Source organism: Chelonia mydas, chromosome 5, assembly GCF_015237465.2.
Source record: "Chelonia mydas isolate rCheMyd1 chromosome 5, rCheMyd1.pri.v2, whole genome shotgun sequence".
NCBI lineage: Eukaryota > Metazoa > Chordata > Testudines > Cheloniidae > Chelonia > Chelonia mydas.
In genome coordinates, this window is record NC_051245.2 from 100129035 (window position 1) to 100152386 (window position 23352).

General features: G+C 42.8%; 1 protein-coding gene across 2 annotated transcripts in view; it reads left to right on the forward strand.

Moving 5' to 3' along the window:
• Positions 1-1091: 1091 nt before the first annotated feature.
• Positions 1092-23352, forward strand: part of SLC1A1 (solute carrier family 1 member 1) — a 70202-nt gene continuing 47941 nt past the window's right edge. The window contains exons 1-2 of one of the 2 annotated variants that reach the window (XM_043547208.1): positions 1092-1164; positions 1198-1320. In XM_043547208.1, the coding sequence (XP_043403143.1) occupies positions 1230-1320 (91 nt within the window). In that variant the 5' untranslated portion in view covers positions 1092-1164; positions 1198-1229. The other variant, XM_037901880.2, reaches the window with a different exon arrangement.

Below are 23352 nucleotides of genomic sequence, written 5' to 3' on the forward strand. Positions count from 1 at the left end.
AGACAACTGCAGGCAGGAGTTGCTAGAGCTAAGCTTGCCGTTGGTAATGGAGTGCAATATATAAATATGAGCAGTCTTTGAGTGGGTGGGGGTTTTCTTTTACAGTGGGTGGGGGTTTTCCTTTACCTTCACTCCTGGTGTAACTGATTGTTCCCTATGGATGGATGTAGTAGTACTACACTGTGTTGACCACTTGGTCACCAGAAGTGCTCTACAGCCAACACTCGCGTAATCACTGTGTGTCACTAGGCTGGGTCAGACTCTTGGGTTATATCTACACTGCAATTAGACACCCATGGCTGGCCCATGCTTTAATTACAGTGTAGAGTTAGGGCTTGGGCTGGAGTCCGAGCTCTGGGACCATCCCAGGATCCTAAAGTCCAGGCTCCTGAACATCTACACGGCAATTAAACAGCCCCTTAGCCCAGTGCCAGGAGCTGGAGTCAACAGTCAGCTGGCAAAGGCCAGCGCATGTGACTAATGGCAGTGCAGACCTATCCTTAGACAGGACAAGCCAGCCTTAGGAAAATGTTTACTGTTTTCCCCTAGTCCAGCTCACTGTCATGGCCTTTAAGACATGTCCCTATTTTTCTTCCCCAGAAAGACAATGCAGGTGTAAAGGCCACGGGTGGAAGGGGGTTGAGAGGTCTGGAAGGGGTGGGGGAACAGAAGTGGAGAGATTTGTGAGCGGAGGAGGAGAGGCTGGGGGGATGGGACACCAAAGAACTTCCCTGGGTGCCCCCAACTTCTCCGGCCAGTCTGTATAACTTACAACGGGCGGCTGTCCCCGGTGGGCGCTTGGGCTGTGTGACCTTGGGCAGGCCCCCCAGTTTGCCCCTCGGGGGAGAACAACACAGGGCCTCCTTTGGCAGCAGCTGGGAGAGGAGCAGGCTGCGTCGGAGCGAGGAGCGCCCCCCCGGCGGGAGAGGCAGCAGAGCCTCCGCGCCCAGCAGCCTCCCCGCCTCCTGCCAGGGGGCGCCTGGGTGCAGGGCTGGCGAGGCGGGAGCGCGGCCAGGTGTGTCTGCCTCTTGCCTCCGCCCCACGCTCCCTCCTCCCGCGCCGAGGAGTCGCAGAGCGCGGCAGCAGCGGCAGCAGCCACACGGGCGGAGCGGCAGCGGCAGCGGCAGGAGGCGCCGAGCTCCCAGCGCAGCAGCTCGCCCCGCGCAGCAGCCGCCGCCGAGCCCCGCGCAGCGCGCACACCCCGCCGCAGCTCAGCCCGTGCCGCCGCGATGGCGAGGAAAGGCAGGAGGGGCTGCGACTGCCAGCGCTTCCTGAGGAACAACTGGCTGCTGCTCAGCACGGTCTGCGCCGTGGTGCTGGGTGAGTGGGGCCGGGCTGCGGGGCAGCCGGGGCTGGGGGAGCTGCGGCATCCTCCGGGGCTGGGACTGGGAGGATGCTGCTCCCAGCCGGGCGGGCAGGCAGCAGGGTGATTTCCGCCCCCCAGCAGCAGGGACCCCAGCCCCACCCCTCCCTCCATCTAGTCCTCCTCTGTCTCGTGGGTCAGGCCTGCTCTTAATCGTGGTCTTCCAAATTTGGGGGTGGCGGATGAAGAGCCGCTCTATCTAACAATCCCCCATCCACGCAGCCATCCGATTCCTCTCCCCCCGCCCCAAATACCTCCCTTTGGGGCTTTCTGGAGCATGTCTCCGTGGAAACAGCAGCAGGAGAATCAGCATCCTAGTTTAGCCAGGCAGGGGCACGTTTGTGATGATGGTGATGAATGTTAACATCTCGCAGCGCAGCAATCCGATTGCCGTATTTTACGTTCACACGGTGTGTGTGTGTGTGAGAGAGAGAGAGAGAGGGCCAGTGCTGGAATGCCGGTAATGACAAGGATTCATTTCTATAGCGCTACCTACCAAGGGGCCCTATCCTGCGTTCTTTATGCACCAAAAAGCTACTAGTAAAATCAAGGGAGCTGTGGGTACACAAGGAATGGAAGATCACGGCTCTAAAAGTCCGCCCTGAATGTCTGGCATCGACACATTTGTGCTTTAATTCGCCATCCTGGCATATATCAGGGATAGTGTCTCCCCCCCCCCCCCCCCCCTTCTCCAAGATGGAGAGTTCTTTCAGTGTAATTATTTACAAGGGCAGACACTTCAATCTCATGTAGGCAGGCTCTCTTTCAGCTTCGACTTGCCTCACTGTAAAATAAATAAATAGAAGACCCTCAGTGTTTTTTTCCTGCCGGGATTTGCTAAATAATTAATTTGTTATCTCATTTACTTGACAGACGGTATGGTGGATTGTTAGAAGTGTAAATTACTCTTATGTAGCCAATGCACTTCTAATAAAATATTAACACCTATTAATGTCAGAAACTTAAAATAATAATAATTTGAGACAAATTGATGTTAGACTGAATAAACATTTTTCTGTTCCTACATATTGGCTTTCTTATTGGTTAAACTGGTTTTCAGTGTTAACGACAGAATATAATCATTACACTATAAAATAAAACCACAACTTGAACTTCGCTGTTCTGCTTGTTAAAAATAGAAGTTTTATGCAAATTAAATAAACCAATTGCTGTTATAGCCACAATTAGAAATAGAATTGTGGGGGAGAAGTAGTATTATGGACAGTCCTAATTTGATAGCATACTTATCTCCCCCCCACCGCCTTTTCTGTTACTTCATCACAGTCTCCAATATTTATGCCACAAACTTTGAATAAAAATATAATTAATAATAGGCCTCTGAATTTTTTTCAATCTGACATGAAAAATCTGCAAACTTCTGTATCAATAGGGGGTTTAAAATATCATGGGACTGTAATGCTCATTAGTGGTATCAGACTGATAGACCCTACAAAATTGAAGTCATTTGTGTATCCACACCACAGGTGCAACACACTGCAAGCAGCTTCAGCATACAGACTTGTCAGCATGCCTCAAATCTGACAAGAGAGACCTCCTATAGATAAAGAGGGGAATTCATTCTCAAAGGCCATTCAGTGTTAGGCCTGTAGGCGGAGGCTGTCAACAAAGATGCAAACAGTGGTGGTGTTTTTTGTATTTGGACATCTGCCTATCCAGGTCACAGGCCACTGAACTTTTGGTAATCTCTGATGCTTAGTTTGTGCCAGCATCCGGCAGTGAAAAATTCTGCTTTTTGTTACCAATCCAATGTGCCATCTAGTGCCCTGTAAAGTGGTTTCAAATGGATTTCAATATTTTAGGGATGGATAATAATTTTTTTCCCCCTGAGGAAAAATGGCACAAATTTCTGCAAATCAGAGAATGTGACCAGAGTGGCTGAAAGGGTGGTTATTCAAGTTTTGCATGACACATTTAAAGATATTTTTGCATAAAATATAATATTTGTCACTGGCATATCTCCTGCCTGTTTTCTTCTGGTTATTATTTTATGACTTTTTAGATGAGGACAGCATCCTTTACTTTTTTGCTCCTACACGGATATGTTGCTTCCATTGTTTTGTTACTTACATTTGCCTTTGGACATTTTTTGTTTTTTTCAGATTAATTACTAAATGATTTGAAGTGTGTGTGTGTGTTTTGGGGGGGGAGGGGGAGATGATTATTATTATTTTGTAACTCTCCCCATACTATAATCTGGAAGTAAAATCAGTTTATGTCCTCATGCATATTTGTGTGTGTGTGTTGTCATCTAAGGGCTAGATTTTCAAAATAGCTGTGCTCAGTTAGGCATCACAATAAGTGGCCAGATTTTGAAAAGAGGTCATTACACTGGATGCTGAGCTCTTTTGAAAATCTGGCCCTCAAGGACTACATACACCACCACTATTTATTATTTTTATTATTATCCATACACAGTTGTTGTTCTCAGATGTGTTTTTCATGAACTGGACTAGTTATTTCCTAACTATAGAAATACTACCAAACAATATTCAGGTTTCAGAGTAGCAGCCGTTTTAGTCTGTATTCGCAAAAAGAAAAGAAGTACTTGTGGCACCTTAGAGACTAACCAATTTATTTGAGCATAAGCTTTCATGAGCCACAGCTCACTTCATTCAGTGGAAATGCATCCAATGAAGTGAGCTGTAGCTCACGAAAGCTTATGCTCAAATAAATTTGTTAAACAATATTCATTTTCACATTAGCTTCAACAAACAGAACTGAAATTTATGGCCTGACTGCAACACCAGGTAAGCAAAATGCCTGCTAACTCCAAGGGGAGTTATACAGTACAAGAGTTGAATGGGGTGCCAAAACATTGAGGTTGAGTGACATCGGAATTATGGGGAAGACTTTCAAATTACAAATAGGGGATGGGAATGCAAGTGCCCTGTGTGCCTTTGAAAATCAACAAACTGGAACCTTAGTATGTTTTTTTGATTAGTTACAAAATGACACAATATTAACAGAGTAAATCAGATTGAGATAAAGCTATCTTAATCTTCAGGAACAAAGTTGCCTATTGCAACAAGCTGCATGTTATCTCCTATATTTCTACTGTTTCTCAGTGGTGGTATAACTTATATACCACAACATCAATAAAACCCTTTTCAGAACAATTTAATTTAATTACATGTCATAATAAAATGTCATTTGTTTATTACAGTCTGAGAAGTGTTTGCGATATACCAGTGGTTCTAAAACTTTTTTACTGGTGATTCATTTCACATAGCAAGCCTCTGAGTGCAACCCCCCTAATAAATTAAAAACACATTTTTATATATTTAACACCATTATAAATGCTGGAGGCAAAGCAGGGTTTGGGGGTGGAGGCTGACAGCTCGCAACCCTCCCTCCCCAAGTAATAATCTCATGGCCCCCTCAGGGGTCCCAACCCCCAGTTTGAGAACCCCTGCAATATACCAAAACTCCATAAGTCTCAGAATTGTAAGCCCTTCTTAATTAAATTAGCATACATACTGGTTTTGTGCATTCTAGAGCACACAATTTAGTTAGGAAATAGCTTTTTTCTTTATGAAGATGGTTAGTTTGTAGGAGGAGTATAACATCCCATAGAGAGGAAGAGAATATAATTCAGAGATCATTCTGATGATTGAAAAAATACCCGGCTTTTATAGAAAACTATATATATGGTAAGGGATGGATATGAAGAATACTGCAAATTACTCAAAAGAATGTTTAAATTGTTAAACTATTTGGGAAAGGCTCAGATGCTCTAGCATTTATGGTGGTTTGATATAGCTTTTGCCCATCATAACTAAGGAAGATAAGTAAGCTAGAGAACAATATCATACTCATCTCTGTAGATTAAAAACAAAAACAAGAAAGGTTCAAGATTCTGGTGGGATTTTCTTCTGCACACTTGTAATATAATATGGGAAGCATTTAATTATGTGCCTGAGCTATTCATCTTTTCATATGAATAACATTTTTCATTTTTAAGAACCCATCTTATGTACTTTCGAATTTTTTTTAAATTTTTTTTACAATCTGAAAACAGATTTATGATCTGTGGTTTAAGATTTATGCAAAAAGCATTTTGTAAGCCTGATGTTGTTTTGTGTGTGGGTACATCCATCTGCATTAACTGAAGAGTAAGAATAAGGATTTTTTTAAAAAAGGATTTCTGTTCAGAACTGTTTATTCTTAGTTTCTAAGAAATACTGTGTGCATTCAGTAAAATAACATGGACAACATGCTGTAATTTTTCAGATATTTCAAGTAGAAGAACTTTTTGGAACAATTTTGGTTGGATTTTTTATGTTTTAGTTTTTATTTGAAAATGACCCTTTGAATTAAAACAACAGACTGAAGTGATTATTTAGAAAGAATACATTTTCTGGACTGGCTTACAGCTTTACAATCCAGACTGAGCAAAGGGCAAGAGCAGAGAAGGGACTGAACTGTCTCTCTGAGTGTCATGCTTGTGACTTTGAAATTTCCTTTCAACAAAAATTTGTGTGTGTAAAATGCAAATGTTCAAGGAAAGAGCACAAGACTGGCCAAAGTGAATTCATTTATAAATTCAAAAGAAAGTTTACAGAAATTTTTAGTTTGTTTCTGCAGGTGAACCAAAGAATTAATGCAGGTCAGATATCCTCCATTTTAGCATTTCATATTTCTTTGCCAGGGTAAGCAGTTGTCAATAGTGCAACCTCATGGTCATATGTGTTGTCTAATTGCAAGGCTACACAAAGATGTAGGTAAGCAAGTTAACCTAGAACACTACAGTTTTATTTATAGAGTGATTATGTGTTTGGGCACCTGACATTATATATTTAGTTATTTAACTAACCAAGAAAAAAAGGCAATCTGTTCTAATTCACTCCTGAACTTGAGAGTGAAAAACAGCCCTTCCCCTCCACCCCCATCATCTCCTGCAACATACACTAAATAAAGAGAGGCACCAAGCATATTAACTAAAGAGAATGCAGTCATTTTGTTTGGAGGACTTTTAAACAAGCAACTGTCCCACTCACCCCCTCCAAATTGTACATCTGCTTAAGAATCAAAGCAACATTGACAGGTCAAATTTGTCCCAAATGTAGATTTTGTAAATAAGATTTTACAGAATTGAAGGCCAATAGCTAAAGAACCTATAAGAGAAAATGACCAGACTATTTTCATTCTCTAACCCTAGAGAAAATCAAAAGTAAACAAAGAGTATCCATGATGGAAGTCACTGTTAAAAATCCTTTCACTTCTCAAACTGTAACATTATATGGAACATGGCCAAGCAGATTTTAAAAATATGATCACTATATTGACAGTGCTGCCTGTTGACGGGACTGTGGATGGCAAGATTCCCTTTCCATGGTCAATGTGATATCCCATTTACCAAAATGACTGTAACCACTGCATTTGTAAGAGGTGGGGAACAGTGTTTCTGTACTCTGCCATTAACTCCCTTCTTTTCTCCAGGCTACATCTGCCTATTCACTTAGACTACTTCCTGAATTCCCAAACAGAACTCAGTCTACAGTGGTGGCCACTAAATAGTTAACATTTTCTCACTGTCACCACATGTGAGGAAAGGTGATGATCAAAGAAGGCCAAAACACATGGCAGGGGTTAAAGAAGAGCTGGGAATGGGGTGTGGTAGGGTTTAGGGAAGTAACAGGAGCTGTCCATGGTGGCTAGGGAGGCACAGCAATGGGAAAGAGATAGATAATGGGAAGGGGAAGGGGGACAAGAGTTGAGGAAGCGGAGGAGGGGAAGGCAGCATGATAAGGGGGAATATAATTGATGGGGAGAGAAGGTTGAGTCAAATCACCATGGGAGCAGGGACGAGTGCAGAGAGAAGAAGACATGCTTCTCTGCAAAGCACTTGTTAGCCAGAACCATGGAATCCTGTCAGAGGGGAAAAAACAAAGAAAACTAAATTGAGAATCCTTAGTTCATGTAGCCTGAAAGGCGTCTCCATGCTGGAGGCAGGAGAGAAATGAGCTCATTGAAGGCCTGATCCTGCACCATTGAAGCTAATGGGAATTTGGTCATTGATTTCAATGAGCATGAGATCAGAGTCTTAGCTTGTCCAATCTCTTTATGGGAAGCATTACATCACTAGTGCCATGTCTGTTTTCCCACCTTCATCTCCTGGGAGGAGGGTATGTGCTAGGAGAAGAGACATTGGAGTAAATAAAAACAATCTAATTAATGAATTACAGAGCTATAATTCCTGCTCAGGATTTAAATTATTATACAAACTACAGGAGCCCCATTTCTGTTTTTTACAGTATCACTTCAGTAGTATCATAGGCCCAAATTCACCATTTCCCACTATTTAGTCTAAAATTAAAATATGATTATTTTATATTTCATAGTACTGACATATGTCTGTCTGATATAGTACAAAAATACAATAAAAGAACAGTAAGGCTGCAAAATCAAGCACTCAGCAATTAGGAAGTGCCAGAACTAAAGCTGCTTGTGCAACCTTAATTTGCCCTCCTTGTGTGTATGCATTGTGCTACAGTTTTTAATTACACAATAACTTATTACTATTTCCTCTGGACCCCTGTCTCATTCAGTGCACAGGATGGATGGTAAGTTCTTAATGAGTAGAGAGTCAATATGTTATTGTCTTTTCATTGAATAATGTCTGACCCCTTCGCTTATTTACTGCACAGTATTCAAACCCTGCTCTGAAGGCAGAATTAATAATTTCCTCATGGGTTATTCCATAGCACTCATTGTAGTATCTCAGTGTTTCACAGACATTACTTTATTTTCACACCGCAATGAGATAAGGGGTGATATTATCCCAATTTTACAGATGGACAACTAATGCACGGAGGTTAAAAATATCCAGTAATTGTGGGTGCTCAATTTAAGAACCTTAGGACTCAGTTTTGCAGAGTACTTAGCATTATATAGCACTTTGTATAATCAAAGCATAGCTCCCATTGTCTTCAGTTGCAGAAGTGAGTCCTCAGCTACCTGACATGGAAAATTACAACATTAACAGTTAAAATTTGGCAAAGTTATAAGCAACTGAAAATAGGGCCTTATACTGGGAAGTGTCAGGAACCCTTAATAACAGACAGAGTCAGACAAGGGATAATCTGTGGGATAATGATGATGATGAGACCTCATCTTTCAGGGATAAGATTACTAAATAGATGGTGTGGTTTCACATCACTTATTAAACCTCCATTTTCCGTTGGCCAATTAGTCACTCTTTGTAGGCATACATATTTTGTCCTGAGATCTTCCTGACACAGTTTAGGAAGGCAGCAAGGTAGTCCCTGGTATCAAAAAGGTTGAGAAACGCTGTATCTGATAAAGGAAGGAAGTATTACAATGAGGAAGTTTACTTTTAGAGTAGCTGTGTAACTTCACCAACTCATTTATGAGTATGGCTCTGTGTCTGTCACAGAGGTCATGGATTCCACGACTTTCCATGACCTCTGTGATTTCTGCAGCACCCGGTGCAGCTGGCACCGGGGCTGCCCAAGCAGATGAGGCAGCCCCTGAGCCAGTCGCACCAGCTGCTGCTGGGGCAGTTTGGGTATGGGAGGAGGTTCAGGGCTGGGGGTTGGGGTGCAGGGCGGTGCTTACCCTGCAGCTCCTAGGCAGAGGGGCCAGGGGGCTCTGCATGCTGCCCCTGCCTGGAGGCACCACCTCCACAGCTCCCATTGGCTGCGGTTCATTGCAAATGGGAGCTGTGGGCCCGGAACTCATGGCAGGGGCAGCGTGTGGAGCCCCCCGGCCTTCCCTCTCCCCTCCCTCACCCCACCAGGAGCTGCAGGGACATGCCGGCAGCCAGTTGCGCGGAGCCCGGTAGGGAGCCTGCCAGCCCTGCTAACCTTCCTCCATCTCCAGCAGGGGGTCCTGGACTGTGCGCCACCACCCACCTCCTCCCCAAAACCAGCAGGGGTCCCGGGACACCCCACCTACAGCACCTCCGGACTGCCCCCCCCCACAGCACCAGTGGCCCCCCATCCCAAGTTTTAGTTAGGGGTATATAGTATATAAGTCATGGACAGGTTGTGGGCTGTGAATTTTTGTTTACTGCCTGTGACCTGTCTATTGCTTTTACTAAAAATACCTGTGACTAAAACGTAGCCTTATTTATGAGATAGGAAACACAAAAATTCCACCTTGATTTGGGAAGGGTTAAAGGTAAAAAGAAACTTAACCCCTCTGTAGCTGCAAGTGATGGGGGTGTCTAGCCAGTCAGCAAGACTCTCCTCAACCTCAGTCCTTTAAGATGATAATGTATCAACAGGCATTTGAGAATGTGTACAACTTCTGATTATTTCTTTATAGATCAACCTTTACTTTGCTGTTATCAATATTTTTATCATTTATTTTTACTACCGTTGTGCCCAGAGCTCCCAAGCAAGATCAGAGTCTCAGTCTGCTGGGTGCTGTATATACACATGGTAGAAGATCTTTCCAGTCCTGAAAAGTTTTCAACCTAGACAAGACAGACAAATGGGTGGAGAAAGGAAACACTATTATCCCCATATTACATATTGGGAACTGAGGCACAAATAGATTAAGGACCTAATCCAGAGCCCACTGAAGTATAAGGGAGATTTTTCATTGACTTCAATGAGCTACAGATCAGACTTTCAGGTTACACAAGGAGTCTATGGCAGATCTGAGAAATGAACCCAGATTTCCTGAGTCCCCATTAAAAAGGGGGAAATCTTGTTAAACAGATGCTGGAGGGAAAAAAAGAGTTTACCTAAGGTTTTGAGGAGAAACATAGCCTTTCTTCAAAGTAAAAACACTAGTTTGGCAATCTTCCATGGGACATGTTCAGTTAAGAAAACACAGTGTGAAAATCTCATTGCCAAGGGCATGAGACTCTGCCTCTGGGTGTAATTATATCTACTAGGTTTTCTTACAAATGCCACTAATTAAATAGAGAGACAAGATGGGTGAGATGTAGTACCTTTTATTGGATCAACTTCTGTTGGCAAGAAAGACAAGCTTTCAAGCTACACAGAGCTCTTCTTCAAAATTTAGTAGGAGTGCTACGTATTTAATCATTGAAGGGCCTGCTGCAGTAAAATATAACCATGGCTTTATGAGTTGAGCAAGCCCAGAAGGCCATAGATGCTGAATTAGTGGCAGGCCACCTAGGTAGGAAGAGGAGCAATCGACTATGAAAAAATAGCCTTTTACGTTTGGGCCCCAGAGCCCCATCCAGGGAAAGGATCATTCTGCCATGAATGCTTCCTACACCTGGAGTAAACTCACTGCCTGACCTGATGCTGGGGTGGAGCTACAGGCAAGTTAAAGCTAAGTCATCTGTTTTCTTTATTTAAAAAACATTTTAAAGCTCTATGTGTATGTTTTTGAATATGGGGAGCATGGGTTTGTCCCAGCCACTGCCGTCTTGGTGGACGGGAAAAATCCTTTCTGCTCCATCCCTGCTCAATCTCTCGTGTTTTATTTTTAAAGGTGGTGAGACTTTCGTCTGTTGTCAGCATCTGTTTAACAAGATTCCCCTCCCACCCCCCCTTTTCCTCCTTCTTTCCAGCTAACAGGAATTGAACTGTTAGCTTGGAATATCTTCATATATTTGGACCCTTTAAAGTTGAGTTGTTCTCTGAAAACTGACTGTAAAAATGGCACAGGGAGATCCATGTCTACATTGCAAACTGAAAAAAAAAAAGTGTGTTCTTAATTTGTGTTAAAATAGCAGTGTTGTCATGTCTTCACTGCTTTTAACTTAGGTTAGTAGTTTGAGTTCAACCTCAGGCTCCCCTACAGGCTTTAACTCGAGCTGCTAACCTGAGTTAAAAGCAGTGAAGACATGGCAACACTGCTATTTTAACCAAGAACAGAACACCTTTTTTTTTTCAGTGTAGACATACACCTGGACTTGTACATTGGCACTAGTAGTAAAAATTCTACAGTCCAAAATCTGACCTCCATGACACCTGTACAAAGCACATTGCCTTCACTGGGGTTGCAAAAGAATAAGAATTTGGACCCGCAGTGGGAACTTAATTGCCAGTTCTCTTGATGATGCATAAGAACAGATAGACTCCATCATACTTTCTCTTAACTGTATTGACTCTGCAGGGTTAACAAGAATAAAAAATCCTACAAATTTATTTTTACTACTCAAGTGAGCAGAGATGACTGAACGTGTACAGGAAGCAAATGAGTTGAGAAATAAGATGACTTTTTCACAGTTACATTTCAAAGCAAGCAGCACACAACTGGAGAAATGCTGAACACTCTTGGGGATCCCACTGGTGTAGTTCCTATGAGAGTAACTGCAACATGGGGGAAGAGACAGCAGCAGAACACTTAACATGGCATCCCTCTTTTGATAGAAACTTGGTATTTCCCCTCGAAATGGAAGACAGCCTTCATGTCTGCAATCCCAGGGAGCACACTGGACTCCTTTGGGCAGGCAGATTCAAATGTAAATTTGGCCTGGAATCTCTGACACAATTTGTAATTTGTAAAGTATTTAGGCTTGGCTTGAGAAACTTTTCTGCTTCAGAGAGATGTAAGGAAAACAAAACAAAACGCTATTCTGAAAAAATATCAAGAGCTCAGTGTTTCCTATTTCCATTTCCTTGTTCCGTCATCTCTGGGTTCCCCTTTATCTTGGCTGTGGCTCTTTTCTCCTGAACCATTTCTGTGCACTTGCAAAACACAGCATGAAGCGCATAAAAAATGAAAAAGGATGAACCATCTTTGGAAACACATTTGTGAAAACTGAACTGTTCCTATTTTTGTGATGAGGACAAAACAAAGAGATTATGATAAAGCAAGTGAATTACTGTCTGATAGGTTCATGATAATGTTGGTTCTCCATTAAACATCTGATATTCACTTCCGTCCTTTAAATCTTCAATTACATCTTTTATTAATTTGGAATTTTTAATGAATGCAAACCAGACATCCTGAGTCAACGATTAGTCTGGAAATTTAATGAGAGGTTTCAGTTTCTTCCTGCTGTGATACTAAGTGTCACACACGCAGTAGTACCTCTTTAAACAGCTGTGATGCTTGTCTCCTTTTCCTTCTCCAAAACTCCGTACAATTCAATCCAATTCATTCATACGTAGTAGCACAGAAAGACAGAATCCGTGCTGTGAGTTACAAGACACAGCATCTCTAAAAGAGACTCTGGATTGACTATTAAGACACAAAACAGACTGTGGATGGCTTTATTTCTAAGTTTCACACTAGTGTTGAGGTTTGACAAGCATCCTCAGACTAGAAATATATCTACAGAACAAAAGCAAAGATAACTGAAGTTAAACTCAGTTCCTTTGCTGTCTGACAGCAAGTTCTGAAACTTTTTTTTCAAAGCAAGATTTGTTCATTCATTTGACAATTAAAACGTTTCCCCGCCTCTCATGTAAATTGGTTTTGAATTAGGGATGTCAAGCATTCATCTTAATTAATCGCACAATTCAAAAAATTAATCACGTGATTAATCGCACTGTTAAATAATAATAGAATACTAGGGCTGTCAAGTGATTAAAAAAGTTAATCGCAATTAATCGCACTGTTAAACAATAAGAGAATACCATTTATTTAAATATTTTTGGATGTTTTCTACATTTTCAAATATATTGATTTCAATTACAACACAGAATACAAAGTGTACAGTGCTCACTTTATATTTATTTTTGGTTACAAATATTTCCAAGTAAAAAACAAAAGAAATAGTATATTTCAATTCACCTAATACAAGTACTGTAGTGCAATCTCTTTTTTATGAAAGTTGAACTTACAAATGTAGAATTATGTACAAAAAAAACCTGCATTCAAAACTAAAACAATATACAACTTTAGAGCCACTCAGTCCTACTTCAGCCAATCGTTCAGACAAACAAGTTTGTTTACATTTGCAGGAGATAATGCTGCCCACTTCTTGTTAACAATGTCATCTGAAAGTGAGAACAGGCGTTCGCATGGCACTGTTGTAACCGGTGTCGCAAGATATTTATGTGCCAGATGCGCTAAAGATTCATATGTCCCTTTATGTTTCAACAACCATTCCAGAGGACATGCATCCATGCTGATGATGGGGTCTGCTCGATAATGATCCAAACAGAGCAGACTGATGCATGTTCATTTTCATCATTTGAATCAGATGCCACCAGCAGAAGGCTGATTTTCTTTTTTGGTGGTTCAGGTCCTATAGTTTCCGCATTGAAATATTGCTCTCTTAAGACTTCTGAAAGCACGCTCCACACCTTGTCCCTCTCAGATTTTGGAAGGCACTTCAGATTCTTAAACCTTGGGTCGAGTGCTGTAGCTATTTTTAGAAATCTCACATTGGTGCCTTTTTTGTGTTTTGTCAAATCTGCAGTGACAGTGTTCGTAAATCAAACAACATGTGCTGGGTCATCATCCAAGATTGCTATAACATGAAATATATGTCAGACTGCAGGTAAAACAGAACAGGAGACATACAATTCTCCCCCAAGGAGTTCAGTCACAAATTTAATTAATGCATTATTTTTTTAACGAAAATCATCAGCATGGAAGCATGTCCTCCGGAATGGTGGTAGAAGCATGAAGGGGCATACAAATGTTTAGCATATCTGGCATGTAAATACCTTGCAATGCCAGCTACAAAAGTGCCATGCAAATGCCTGTTCTCACTTTCTGGTGATATTGTAAATAAGAAGCAGGCAGCAGTATCTGCCATAAATGTAAACAAAGCTGTTTGTCTTAGCAATTGGCTGAACATGAAGTAGGACTGCTTGGACCTGTAGGCTCTGAAGTTTTACATTGTTTTCTTTTTGAGTGCAGTTATCTAACAAAAAAAATCTACATTTCTAAGTTACACTTTCACAATAGGGATTGCACTACAGTACTTGTATGAGGTGAATTGAAAAATACTTTCTTTTGTATATCATTTTTACAGTGCAAATATTTGTAATAAAAACTAATATAAAGTGAGCACTGTACACTTTGTATTCTGTGTTGTAATTGAAATCAATATATTTGAAAATGTAGAAAACATCCAAAAATATTTAAATAAATGGTAGTCTCTTATTGTTTAACAGTGCGATTAATTGCGATTAACTTTTTTAATCACTATTAATTTTTTTGGGTTAATCACGTGAGTTAACTGCAATTAATTGACAGCCCTATTTTGTACATGAAACTTCAGGCCTAGACCAACGTGCACAGTTCAAACTGATGGGGAATTTGGACATATAGATTAAGAACTTTATAAGGATTTTTCAATAGAGGGAGATTTGAAAGGAATGACTGTTAGGTGCCTTTCCATGCCATAAAACCCAAAATGGAGTAAAGCCACTGAAATTGATGGAACATTCCTGCCCCACCTGAAAAGCAATAAGACCATCAGTAAAATATTTCCTACCACTGATTTCCCACTGACTGTCTAAAACAACCTCTGTAGGACTCCTTGTGCTATTTTCACATTCCACAAAAATATAAAGACACCTTCTGTCCATATGCCCCAGTAAACACAGATAATGCACCAATTGAGGCTAATCACAGATACTGTATTTGCATTGTTAATCTACTGTCAAGGTTCCTTCCCCACTCTAAACTCTAGGGTACAGATGTGGGGACCTGCATGAAAGACCCCCTAAGCTTATTCTTACCAGCTTAGGTTAAAAACTTCCCCAAGGTACAAACTTTGCCTTGTCCTTGAACCCTATGCTGCCACCACCAAGCGTGTTAAACAAAGAACAGGGAAAGAGCCCACTTGGAGATGTCTTCCCCCAAGCCCTACAACCCTTTTCCTGGGGAAGGCTTGATAAAAATCCTCACCAATTTGTACAGGTGACCACAGACCCAAATCCTTGGATCTTAAGAACAATGAAAAATCAATCAGGTTCTTAAAAGAAGAATTTTAATTAAAGAAAAGGTAAAAGAATCACCTCTGTAAAATCAGGATGGTAAATACCTTACAGGGTAATCAGATTCAAAACATAAAGAATCCCTCTAGGCAAAACCTTAAGTTACAAAAAGACACAAAAACAGGAATATACATTCCATTCAGCACAACTTATTTTACCAGCCATTGAACAAAAAGAAATCTAACACATTTCTAGCTAGATTACTTACTAATTTACAGAAGTTCTCAGTCTGCATTCCTGATCTGTTCCTGGCAAAAGCATCACACAGACAGACAGACACCCTTTGTTCCCCCGCATATTCCAGCTTTGAAAGTATCTTTTCTCCTCATTGGTCATTTTGGTCAGGTGCCAGTGAGGTTATCTTAGCTTCTAAACCCTTTACAGGTGAAAGGGTTCTGCCTCTGGCCAGGAGGGATTTTATCACACTGTATACAGAAAGGTGTTTACCTGTCCTTTTATTTTTATGACATCTACCTCTTCCTTTTCCAGAAACACTGTAGCATCTGTAGCATTCTTGCATCTGACCCTTGCAAGCAATACCACATCTGATGAATACATATGTTCCCATGCCTTTAATTGCTTTCTAATGCTGAAGGGCAGAACTATAACACAGATAAAAAATTGGCAGAGTCTAATTCATTTTTTTTTAAATTGTTCCTCTTTCCAAGTGTTTCACATTCCATGCTTACTTGTTAGCTTCTTGAGAGACAGAGTGCAACACATCATGTCCATTTACAAAGATTACAAATTATTCAACCCTAACACTTTCACAATATATTGCAAAACAAACATTTCTCAGACTTCCACACATTTTAGGAATCACAAGCAACCTGACCCTGCTTAATCAGAACTCCATTTCTAGGTCATCTCTTTGATTTCTCAACATTGTTGTCTTGATTAGTTTCAGAGTAATAGTTTCTCTACACGTCACTATCTTGTATCTTCAGTTTCTCACTAAACAGCCTTTCCAATCTCAACTATTATAGCCAGAATAAAGGTTTAAAAAAAACAGTTCAGGGTCAAATGAAACATTTTGTTTTGATTTTGAGCGTTGAATGTTTGAATTGTTTTTTCATGACATTAAAGATTTCTAAATAAGAAGCCATTTCCAGGTGAAAAATTAAAACAGCTTATTTAGAACTTGTCAGAAAGAAAATGTTTTTATTTTGTGGGAGAGGTGTTTTTTTTTAATTTTTTTAAGAAACACAGACAATTTGGTGAAATCCGTATGAATTCACAAAATGTATTGGTGTCACCAAATCTGCATTTTTCACTGAAAAATGGTTCGGTCAAAGATTTTTGCCCTGCTGTACTCGGGAGAGGGCAAGTAGATTTGCTAAAAAAAAAAAAAAATAGTGGATAAGTAGCAGTTGAAGCCATGTGAGTGGAGGAGATTCTCGAAAGAAAGGCTGTAAAGTGAGATGGAAAGAAGGCTAAGAACAGAGACAGATGGTGAGTGACTCAAAGCTGATAAGCTCGTCTCCTGCAGACTGGAACCTGGAATAAATATTATGTCTTGAGAAGACCCAGGTTTATTATTTATCAGCTATGTAGTCCTAGTAATCAAGAATAATTAACGACCAAAATAAATTTTAAAAATATCACAGTGAATGACATCAGATTTTTAGAACAACAAAAATAGAGGTCTGAAACCAAGAGGTCACTAGAGTTGTTATCTTGACCCATCCAAATTAACTCATTATGGGAAGTGAGGAGATCTGATTGTTGAGAAATAAGCATGTTTTTCAGATTATATTTGAAATTATTTTGTAATAAAAACAAAATGTTTATTATTTTGTGGCTATAGATATTTTACTTATAGGGCTTCATTTGTTTTGTTCTATTTTCAGGTTGTGTTTGATCTATACAAAGAGTGAAAATGTAAGTCATTGACTTCAGTGGAGTTACATCATGAATGAACTTGGTCCTGGGCAGTGTTCCCATTAATTTTTCCCACCCATGTGCGGAATTAATTTTGTTATGTGCACCAATATGGAGGTGATATGTGGGGGTTGGGGTGCAGGGGCTCTGGGGTGGGGCTGGGGATGAGGGGTTTGGGTGTGGGAAGGGGCACCAGGGCTACGGTGAGGAGAGAGGACTCCTCCCAGCTCTCTCTTCCCACAGCAACACCTGGGCTGTGAGGGAGAGGCGCCTCTCCCCACCGTGGCAGCTCCGGGGTTGGGGCTGCAGGATAGGCACCCCTTCCCTGGCCCCAGCAGATCCAGGCCGGGGCTGGGCTCTGGGTCCGGGCTGAGCCAGGCTGCCCTGGCCGCATCTGGGGCTCGGCCCGGCCACGCTGCCCAGGGAGCACCTGGGGCTGGGCCAGGCCACTCCAGTTGCACCTGTGTCCACGCTGCGCTGGCTGCGGCTAGAGCCAGGCTCTGGTCGCACCTGGGTCCATGCTGCCCCAGCCGCACCTGGGTCTGGGCTGGGCCGGGCCGCTCTGTCTATGCTTGGGTCTGGTCCAGGCCGGGCCACTCCTGGGTCTGTGCCACCCCGAGGTACGCCTGAGTCCAGGCCGTGGCTGGGGCCGGGCTGGGCTGGGCTGGGCCACCCTGCCAGGACCGGGCACCCCGGCCATGGCAGGTTGGGGGCCTGGCTAGGCTGGGGGAGGGGCACCCCTCCCCTGGCCAATCCCCAGCCACAGTAGGTCCCCAGGTGGGTTCCCTGAGCACCTGCACAGCGCTAAATATGCTGCTGCATGGCCGCGCCGCTTACAGTAACTTAGGTCCTGGGGTCAGTTTTGTTCAACATCTTCTTTAATGATCTGGATGATGGGATGGATTGTACCGTCAGCAAGTTTGCAGATGACAGTAAGCTGGGGGAGAGGTAGCTATGCTGGAGGGTAGGGATAGGGTCCAGAGTGACCTAGACAAATTGGAGGATTGGGCCAAAAGAAATCTGATGAGGCTCAACAAGGACAAGTGCAGAGTCCTGCACTTAGGAAGGAAGAATTCCATGCACTGCTACAGGCTGGGGACTGATGGGCTAAGCGGCAGTTCTGCAGAAAAGGATTACAGTGGATGAGAAGCTGGATATGAGTCAACAGTGTGCCCTTGTTGTCAAGAAGACTAATGGCATATTGGGCTGCATTAGGAGAAGCATTGTCAGCAGATCAAGGGAAGTGATTATTCCCCTCTATTCGGCACTGGTGAAGCCACATCTGGAGTATTGTGTCCAGTTTTGGGCCCCCCAGTACGGAAAGGATGTGGACAAATTGGAGAGAGTCCAGTGGAGGGCAACAAAAATGATTCAGGGGCTGGGGCACATGACTTATGAGGAGAGGCTGAGAGAACTGGGCTTTTTAGTCTGCAGAAGAGAAGAGCAAGGGGAGATTTGATAGCAGCCTTCAACTACCTGAAGGGGGGTTCCAAAGAGGATGGAGCTAGGCTGTTCTCATTGGTGGCAGATGACAGAACAAGGAGTAATGGTCTCAAGTTGCAGTGGGGGAGGTCTAGGTTGGATATTAGGAAAAACTGTTTCACTAGGAGGATGGTGAAGCACTGGAATGGGTTACCTAGGGAGGTGGTGGAATCTCCATCCACAGAGGTTTTTAAGCCTGGCTTGACAAAGCCTGGCTGGGGTTGGACTAGATGACCTCCTGAGGTCTCTTCCAACCCTAATTTTCTATGATTCTTTCTGCCCCCTGGCCAGACCCCAGTGCATCTCCGCCTCCGGGGCAGTCTCTGCTTCCCACCACCTGTGCAGCCCCACCTGTCTCCCTGGTGCTGAGGCACCTGGGACTGGTGCAGAAGCCTGGCCAGTCTCAGCCAGTTGATGGAGGGCACTGGGGGGGCTTGGCTGGGCCCCTCCAGGCAAGTGGGTCCTGAAGGAGGCTGGCTGGGGCAGGCCCTGGCCTGGCTGATTGTGCCACTCCCGGGGGGCCAGAGTAATTCTCTGCCCCAGGACCAGCCCTGGCTGCACTGGTAGCTCAGCCCAGCAGACATAGTCGCCACCCAGCAGGGCCGATGAGTGCGGCCAGGAGGCAGGGCATGAGGGAGTGGATCTCTGGGGGACCTGGGGCAGGTGCTGGGCTGTGAGGGAGCGGGGAAGATCTGTATGTTGAGGCACTAGGGAGTGGAGGTTCTGTGTGCGGTACTGGGCAGTTGTGGTGGGGCTGTGGGCAGGGGGTACTGGACAGGGGTGGTGGCGTGCAGGGCACTGTGCATTAGTGGCAGGGTCTGGGGGGAGGGGCGCTGAGCATAGCGGGTCCAAGGGGGCTCTGGCCATAGGGAATGTGAGGGGGAAGGCTGTTCTGTTGTTAGGCAGGTGGGATGTGTGGCACGGCATGACCCGCCCCACGAGGGAAAGGGGCATGCTGGTAGCCCTCGTAGAACCCAACTATTGTCTTTGTGCTTGGAAGAAGTGCAGGGGCTGTTTCCTCCATGCAACCCTGAGGCCCTGGCCCTGCTTTGTTGCACCAGGAGAGCTAGCTGTGACTGGCTGTGGAGTTATGAAGGCACATGGCTGCCGTGATGCAGCTCCACAAAGACCCCCCCATGTGCTAGTGCTTAAACAGCACAGCTGAGTCCTGAGGAAGCAGGAGCTTGTTGACAAGGCACCTATTTTATTTTTTTAATAATTCCTAAATTTCTGTCATTTGCCAGATAACACCATGGTTAAAGGGAAGAAGCACTGTAAGTGTAGTTCTCTCCCTGCAAATGTTATGCACCAGTCCTAGTGAATGTTTCAAAAACAATAGCTATAAATAACAAGATGCAGAGACATACTTTACAGGTGAGTCAGATTATGACAAACAGGTGAACACCTACATGATGCCCCAAATGAGATAGACACATCTAAGTACTTGGTTTGCAGCTGTACCATTTAGAGGGTTCCCTAATCACAGTTTACCTAGTCTCTGAGGTTCATGACCGCACAGAGCAGGCAGGTACTATCACCTACTTAGAGAGCTCCCATGCCTCCTGGATTTTGAGAGGCCTCAGATTTGATAGAAGTAGCACTGCAGTTCTGCTCTGCAGTGTAGCTAACTCTAGATGCTATCATTTCACATCATTTCCTGCTTCCTCTCCATTAGGCAGAGCTATAGGAGAAGCACAGGGTTCCCTCTTCAAGAGGCAGGACACTATACAACTTTCTGTGGTGGAGACTCGTTTGTGATGAATTGATGGGTAGTTACCCTCTCCTATCACACCGACTGCTATTAGGGGTCGGTAAATAATTGATTTTTTTTGTTTGCTGGCAGTTCCAAAAATATTGGGGGGGAAATTGATTCTGGTTGAACCCAATCCAGAAATTAAAAAAAAAAAAAATCGGTAAATCAAAAAAGTCTGTTTTGGGTTGAATGAAATGTGCTGTGCCTGTGCATTTTTAAAGGGCTTGAGTCACAAAAGGGGGAGGGGAGGAGCCCATCATATAACCATTAGCCAACTAGTTAGGGTGCTCACCTGGGATGTGGGAGATCTTGCTTCAGTTCTTTCTTCTGCCTGATGTGGAATGGGGATTTGAACTTCGGTCTCCTACCTCACACGGAGCGTGCCTAGGGTTGCCAATTTTGGCTGGACATATTCCTGGAGGTTTCATCACATGACGTAATCCTTAGTTAAAATGAATCTTTCATTCTTGGAGACTCCAACTCAACCCTGGAGGGTTGGAAACCCTAAGTATGCCTGAATCATTGGCCTATAGGGTATTTTGGGGAAGAGGTGTTGAAGCTGTTCCATTTTTATTTAAAAAATTAAGTGGAGCAAGGAATTGAACCAAGAGCTCCCACATCCCTGGTGAGTGCCCTAAGAACCAGGCTATCGAGCAGTTTTCATGCCCTCTTGCCCAATGATTATTCAAGTATTTTATAGAAAGTGGAACCACTCCAGGAGAAATGGAATAACAAGAAGGGCAAGAAGAAGAAAATAACAGATTGAAACTTTGTCTACACTAGAGAGTTTCTACTGTTCCTAATATTGGTTCAGTTTCAAAAATGGTAGCAACAGCAATAACATGGACATTTTTAACTGTGTCCTCTAAATTGCTCAGAACAGGTCTAATCAGCATAGTGTTAAAACACTGGTGTGTACAGGAATCTGTTCTACACTAGACTACATTTCCTATATTGCATTACATTTCCCAAGGATAAAATTCCACAGTCAGAAAAGAGGTACTGACATAATTGATGCTGATGACAGCTCAGAAAGGAATGGAACCTATGATTCACAAATTCCAATACATAGGCAAGTATGTGCTGCCTACCAGAATTCCCCCATTACTTCAATTGAATAAAATATTCTTCTCACTTCCTGTCCTAAATTCTAGTGTAGCATTTCTAGCTCCATTTTTAGTGGCTGTCCTATTTTAACTCCAGAGTGCTTTGAGGTGCTACACAAGTCATTAAGAATTAATTGCTGTTTACCTGTCAGAATGTAGACTGAATAGAGAAGTGGCAGCACAGCTGTTTCAAAATACTGCTGAGAAAGGTAAGCCTCATCTGTGGCACTGTCTGAGTTTCCAGAGCAAACAAACAAATTACATGGGTGAGAGTCTGAGGAAACCCCACCCCCATCTTAAAAATTTGAAAAAATGGCATGTAGAAGTGGTACCTAAAAAAGTGGAGAGGGTAACAGAAGATCAGGGAAAACAACTTACGAATGGTGACCCATTCCACTTTCCAGTAACCTTATTAACTACAGTACATGGAAGTCAAAAGGTGTATATAATCATTTCATGAGTAAGTCACCATCTGGAATAATTAAAAAGACACCGTTCAAAGACATTTTTGTCACTGTTGTTACAAGTAACACCTAAGATGACTGGAACTGAAAGAGATTAAGGGAAAATAAATATTTTCCCTATTTTTCAACTTGCTTGCCATGTGCCTCTGACAGCTCTTTGGGTATAATCTGTTCCCTTTCCCCCCGTCTAGTCAACTAGACCCAATCCTAGAGAAAGAACCCACTGGCTGGGCCCTCTGCAGAACCTGATTGAAGTCAGTGGGGCTGTGTGTGAGTGCAGAGGTCAACCTGCACTATTGTCTTTGCAGAGCAAAGGCCTTAATCAGTTTTCCTGTTTGTCTTGGTCTTTTATGCAGCAATGTGGGAGAGAAACACATTTTTAAAAATAGGAAAATGTGCTTTTGAAACCACAAAAATTGTCCGAGAGGTGCAAGAGCAAGTCTAGCACCCAAAGCTACTTTGAACTCTGTTTTTTGAAACTGACTAGATTTTAAGTAGATGTTATCTCTAGCATTCCCTTCTCCCCAATCCAATGCTGCCAACTACTCTCCGTTCTTAATGTTCCATTTGCCCTCTCACCTAAATATTGCATACTTAGCAACACTGAACATTTCCCTGGCAGAAGTGATGGGTTCTCTTCAGCTCGTGACTCAGCCTGACATCAGTTCCTACTCCCTAGCTAGCACCTCTTTATGCTTACAGTGGGAGATTGGTAGCTAATGGTTCCTTTTCCCATCTCTCCCCTTGAAGGCATTTTGGAAGAGTTAGCCACATTTGTCCTCCAGCCAGAGCTCCTGCCTAGAGTAAAGGAAGTAAGAAGCAGAACTGTTAAATAGCAAGACTTTTTCCCTAAGCTTTTCAGAATTATTTTTAAAGACCAACCTTGCTCTGAGACTGTACCTGTTCCATTCTGTATTAACAAGTATTTGTATATATGGTGGAACTGTACTTTATATACAACACCTTATTTTAAATGTAAACTCCAGTCCTGAAAACACTTATAAATGTGCTTAACTTTAGGCATGTGAGTAATTCCATTGAAAACACTGGGATCTAAATTTAAACATATACATAGGAGTTTGCAAGATCAGGGCCTTAGTGACTTAGCTTGATAAGTACACATTCAGTAATTTTTTTTACATTTAGGGCTTTAAGAGCCTTCTTTAGAATTAACAGAGAACTCAGACTAATTCTTTTCCAACACATTTCATTTAGGCACTTAGATAAACAGCAAAGAGTTTTGTGTCTCTCCTTCCACTGATGAAGGACACTTGCATAATATTGCAAATATCTTGAAGGCGGATAAGATTCAGGGTGTTGCAGGAAGGTTAAACTGTCTGTGCTCACTGACAGAAATTAATCAGGAATAGCTTTTTAGTTGCTTGGGATTTGGCTGAAAGGTTAACTTGCACATTAATAGAAGCAATACAAA